The sequence below is a fragment of the Electrophorus electricus genome, chromosome 14 (genome assembly GCF_013358815.1).
Source record: "Electrophorus electricus isolate fEleEle1 chromosome 14, fEleEle1.pri, whole genome shotgun sequence".
Lineage (NCBI taxonomy): Eukaryota > Metazoa > Chordata > Actinopteri > Gymnotiformes > Gymnotidae > Electrophorus > Electrophorus electricus.
The window spans coordinates 143104-147920 of record NC_049548.1 but is presented as its reverse complement, the minus strand read 5'-3'; the positions used below and the strand labels follow the sequence as shown (position 1 = coordinate 147920).

At 37.8% G+C, this 4817-nt stretch overlaps 1 protein-coding gene across 3 annotated transcripts; it reads right to left on the bottom strand.

Annotated features, from left to right (window-relative positions):
• Positions 1–174: 174 nt before the first annotated feature.
• prrt2 (proline-rich transmembrane protein 2) lies at positions 175–4453 on the bottom strand. Of its 3 annotated transcripts, none has more exons than XM_027021850.2 (5): positions 4279–4453; positions 3208–3499; positions 1786–2096; positions 1500–1629; positions 175–808 (listed from the first exon to the last, which is right to left on the bottom strand). In XM_027021850.2, the coding sequence occupies exons 2-5, from the start codon at positions 3380–3382 to the stop codon at positions 792–794; spliced, it is 633 nt and encodes a 210-aa protein (XP_026877651.2). In that variant the 5' UTR covers positions 3383–3499; positions 4279–4453; the 3' UTR covers positions 175–791. The 3 variants fall into 3 exon arrangements, with proteins under 3 accessions (XP_026877651.2, XP_026877649.2, XP_026877650.2); XM_027021848.2 differs by having other exon boundaries at positions 3212–3499; XM_027021849.2 differs by having other exon boundaries at positions 3215–3499.
• Between the last annotated feature and the right edge of the window lie 364 nt (positions 4454–4817).

Sequence of the window (4817 nt, the reverse complement as noted above, 5' to 3'; positions counted from 1 at the left end):
TGACCTTACAACATACTTGTTCCTCACATCAAAAAGAAAGCATTAAAAATGTATCACAATTTTCATTTGTGAGTTTTTTTCTCTCCCACCCAACATTTCAGAATTAGTTAATCTTTGTCTTAAAATATGAAGTTCAATGAAAAGCAAAGCCTGCCCATCCAGCTACCAAATGTCTTTGCACTTAAATACAATATTTCTCTTCTTCAAACTCTCTTCAAACTACAAGGACACTATCTGGGGCTGTTATGTCTGTCCCAAATAAGAAACATACTGCAGTATTTTTTTCTCAGCTGTTTGATCTTCCATTGATATTGCAGTACTCATTCATCATCTGTCTGCCAATTGATGCTTTTCTCAAATAATGGACTAAGTAGTAAAGTTTTTACTGCTGGTTGCTTTCACATTTTAGTTTTGCCTCTGCAATATATTGGCCATGCTGTTTCACTTTTGTACTAAAGAGTGGAAATTTGTTTAATACAACAAACACTTTTTGGAGATCTAAAAATAACCCCAATAAAATAATCCTAACTGTGGCATGACAGACCAGACATGACCAGAAATTGTATTTTTGCTCCCATTTCTTGTGGTGGTGTTTGAGGATTAATTCAGCTTTACGAGATCTTTCATCAGTTACATTAATTACAGCATTAAAAAATATGACAGGTGTCATCTTATTAATTAACAGATTAGCTAAGATTGTGTTAAGAAAGAGAGTGAAATCAGACTGTTTAGGCCATGGTCTTCCAATCAGGGGTATGATGTGAAGTTAGACTCCAAGGCAAAGGTTTAACTCAGGATTTCACATTAACTGCAAAAGTACACACAGACAATTAAAAGAAAATTAAAACAATGACAGAAAATTTCGAGTTAACAGGTAAAATAATTTCTCTGCTTGAATAAAAAAAAAACAAAAAAACAACAATATTAGTATCCTACTTCAATAACCACTGACCACTGACCCTGCTCCTATATTGACTAACTAAACTAATACTTATTGTAGAGTATTGTTTATTACACTGATGATGTCTAACAAACTCAAGTACTTATTGTTTATTACTTATCATTGTTTAAGATAGACCTTATGTATTTTGTATTTTTAGGCATCAGCAGTAATCCCTGTATTTCTACAGTATTCTAGTTCATTGCTATCTTGGACTCTAACCTACTATACTGGCTAGGATGTATTCTATGAGTAAATAACAAAGCACTTTTGTAAGTCACTCTGGATAAGAGTTTCTGCTAAATGCCGTAAATGTAAATCTAAATGTAACCATGATATGATTTTAGTTCATGATCGACTTCATGGTTCTGTTTGAATAGCTGGTTGTATTAAATGTAACTGAAATACTGAAATACTTTTGCAAGCACAGAAAAAGCATAATGGCACCATGGCAAGCTGATTATTTGCACAGTATGTATGAGAGAGCAATAAAAGCAGAGACACAAATAGAGAGACAGTGGCACTGGGAAAACTGGGCCTTCAGGCAAAGGTCACTTACTTGTCAGATTTACAACACAGGCCACAATAATGACAACTCCACCCATGACTGACACAGTGGAAAGTAGCTTGGCAACCTGACCAAGCCGCCTGGCTCCATCAATGTTCCCTTGTTCCAGACTGTTTCGAGACTAAACGCAAACAGAAAAAAGTAAGCCCCATTACACTCAGTGTCAACACTATTATCAAAAAACCAGAGCAACATCACAGTAGATTAATATAATTGTATATTGCCTTAACACTAATCCCAAACAAAATTTAACTGCCCCTTTTCCGTCCTCACTCACCATGACAGAGTAGACAAACGCCACAATGTTGACTGGCCAGACAGGGCAGAAGCAGGCAATGATGGCCAGGACTAGGTAGTCCTTGGGTTTGGAGCAGCCCAGCGGCGGGTTGGTGGCCAAGCTGGAGTGGCGTGAGATTGAGGGACGGGATGAGAATGCCGTATAGGCTATGGAGCTGGACCTGCTGGCCATTCGTGTATGACCCAGTGGAGGAGGACGTGCATAGGGTACGGAGTGATGACGCCGGGGTGGAGATGAGAGACTAAGTGTTGACAATTTATCTTGTGTTAGGGAAGAGAAGAGCCCATGACCTGCAGAGATATATGGGGAAAAAAGAAATTATATCTATTCAAAGGTGTATTTCTGCATTGATTCACAGAAGATTCACTTGGAAAGACGATCATGTCGATCATGTTCTCCTCAGCTGGACATTTGATACTTCTCACCTCAAACTGATCTGAGACCAGTTTGATTTGTATGACCATGCACTCTTCCCCAGCCAAAAGTGAGAGAAAACTGCCCTGGCATTTCTGGATCTTAAAATAAAACTTTAATGATCCACCCAACAAAAATAAATACCCCATACCAGCCCTCAGCCATTTTAATTAGAATGTGACATTTAATTACATTAAGATAATTCCCACACACACTCTTCTTCTGGACTGTATTGAAAACAGAAAAAGAATTATTGAGTCCCATAATACTCCATTGTTAAGTACTTCAACATAACATTCTAAAAATGAAATTATGAAACTCTGCTGTCTTCTGTATGAACAACTGCACCTACATCATCATACAAAGATAAAATGGGTACTCACAAAGAAGAATGTCACTTAAAATGAACTGTAGATTAGTTATAGTACTTCACATTGTCCTAAAACGTTCTTATGGAATCAGACCTGCAGAGCTAACAAAGTGTACCCTGCAGTAATCATTGTTACATTTAGCTTTTAGGAACATACAATTCTTCTGTACTGTTGACTCAGTCCATAGCTGGTCCATTACATACACATGCTGTTTTCTAACATGATATTGCACTAACATATAATTTTCTGTAATATCTAGCTTTTTTCTCACATTATTATCAGCCTTTAAACATAATCATTCAACTAAAGATTGTAGGGTTGGAAAACATTTGTGCAATTGTTATATACTCACATATTCTTTTTCATGTATTCAATTATTCACATAGCTGACAATGTGAATAAATATATTTGAAATTTAATCATCAAAATGTTTCCTGGTTAATCTCACTCCATTTTATACCATTTGTAGATGACCAGGTCCCTGTACCCAAATGCTGTAGGACTTTTAAAAAACAAACAAAAAACAAACATGCATATAAATGCTCTGTCCACAAAGGAAATGTGATTAAAGATTTTGCACTCCAACTGAAGAAGTTCCCACTGAATTAAAATTGACCTACTACCATTCTCAGTCTTCTCTTTGATGACAACGATGACCTCTCCAGGGCGGCGTGCTTCTTCCTGGGCTTGCTGGGACAAATTGAGGGGGCGCAGGCAAGGGAAGGAATCTGATGCATGGACAGAATAGCCCTGCTTGTGTGCCTCTGGTTGAGAGGCAATGGGCTCTTCATTCTGGGCACCAAGCAATGAGTCTGATAGTGCCTTATGGTGGGCCATGTCCACAGAGACAACAGAGAATACGGAGGAGGTAAGAACGGCTTTGCAGCTCAGAGGGAAATCCTGTTGGTCTGTGAGGTGAAAATATGGAAAAGAACTCTGTTTCAAACATAGGATTAGAGCTGGATATGATTAATGCTACCACTGAAGTCATCCAGAATGTGTAATCAGATGCATCATCACACTCAACCTGCCAGAAACAAATTGTATCACCCTCCCTGAATAACAGCAAATTACAACCTCCAGTAATAAGCATGGGCTTTAGAATGTCTATACATTTCTGACTGATTAGCAGGTATTAATTACAAGAGGTTCAAGAGGGGAATTGCTAAGATTTTATTTTCGATAGTTTAAGTATCAATTAAGATGCTAATTAATAGCGTTAATAGCGTTTTTAGTTTCACAAATCGCAAATAAACGAGCTGATATAGGGAATGAATTTTGGGGCACTAAATAAACAAACGCACTGATCTTTTAACCTGCAAGACTTTCGACTTTAAACGGCTGAATCATAACTGATTAAAATAAGTGCCGAATAAAAGTGCAAAACCAAGGAACCACGGTTAAAAGACATGAAGGTGATAATGAGAGTGAATGGAGAGTGGCAGTGAAAAGAACGAAAGAGAGAGTAACGAATAAGCTACAGCATAATAAATTGCTGTGATCGTTTTTGCAAATAAACTGAAATAATATATATGAGACAAGGAGATAGAAAACCCAAAATTACACAGCATAATGCAGAGTCCTATTACAAGTTTGGGTATGACTGCCTTTGTATTAATAAGACAAAGAACCGCCTGTCCCCCCAGCCCCAAATGGAATCACGTGCTGTTGGCATGGATACACGTACCTTACACTGTCCAATTCAAGTCGCTTACAGATCTCCCTTTTGCAAAAGGAAAAAACAAATATCCCTCGTAACCGTAGTAAATAGTAGTAGTCATACTGCAGACAGCGTGCGCATCTTTGTTTGGGTTTGGAACACTACGTAAAGCACTGAGCGAGGGTGGATAACGTTCCCAGGCTATTCCCATCCCGAAATCCCCAGCTGGAGACACAACGCAAGCAATAGATCAGAAAGGGGGCAGGATTGATGTTGAAATTAATAAACATAACGGACAGAGAAGCACTATGTCTTTATCGAAAGAAACACCAAAGTGGCGTATTATTACCTGAAACTGAGAAGAATAAACTCAGCAAATTTGGAAATTAAATCGACGCCTTGTCAGTGGTTTGTTCAGAGGTCATATCACACATTCGAGTATTACTTGTTATTAAACAACATAAATGCAAGAAGGGTTGGATGATTTCATATATTAAACTGTTTCCCCGTGGTTATTTCTGAAAATGAACCATACGATACGACAGAATAAACATCGTTAAAGACAG

What these genes read in the sequence shown, in the direction of transcription:
- prrt2 (XM_027021848.2), bottom strand. Translation starts at nt 3,428, where the DNA reads ATGGCCCACCATAAGGCACTATCAGACTCATTGCTTGGTGCCCAGAAT. An exon ending in AGAGAAGACTGAGAATGGTA is followed by an intron (nt 2,097 to 3,211) that starts GTAGGTCAATTT and finishes ATATCTCTGCAG; the next exon opens with GTCATGGGCTCTTCTCTTCC. An exon ending in CGTTTGTCTACTCTGTCATG is followed by an intron (nt 1,630 to 1,785) that starts GTGAGTGAGGAC and finishes GTTTGCGTTTAG; the next exon opens with TCTCGAAACAGTCTGGAACA.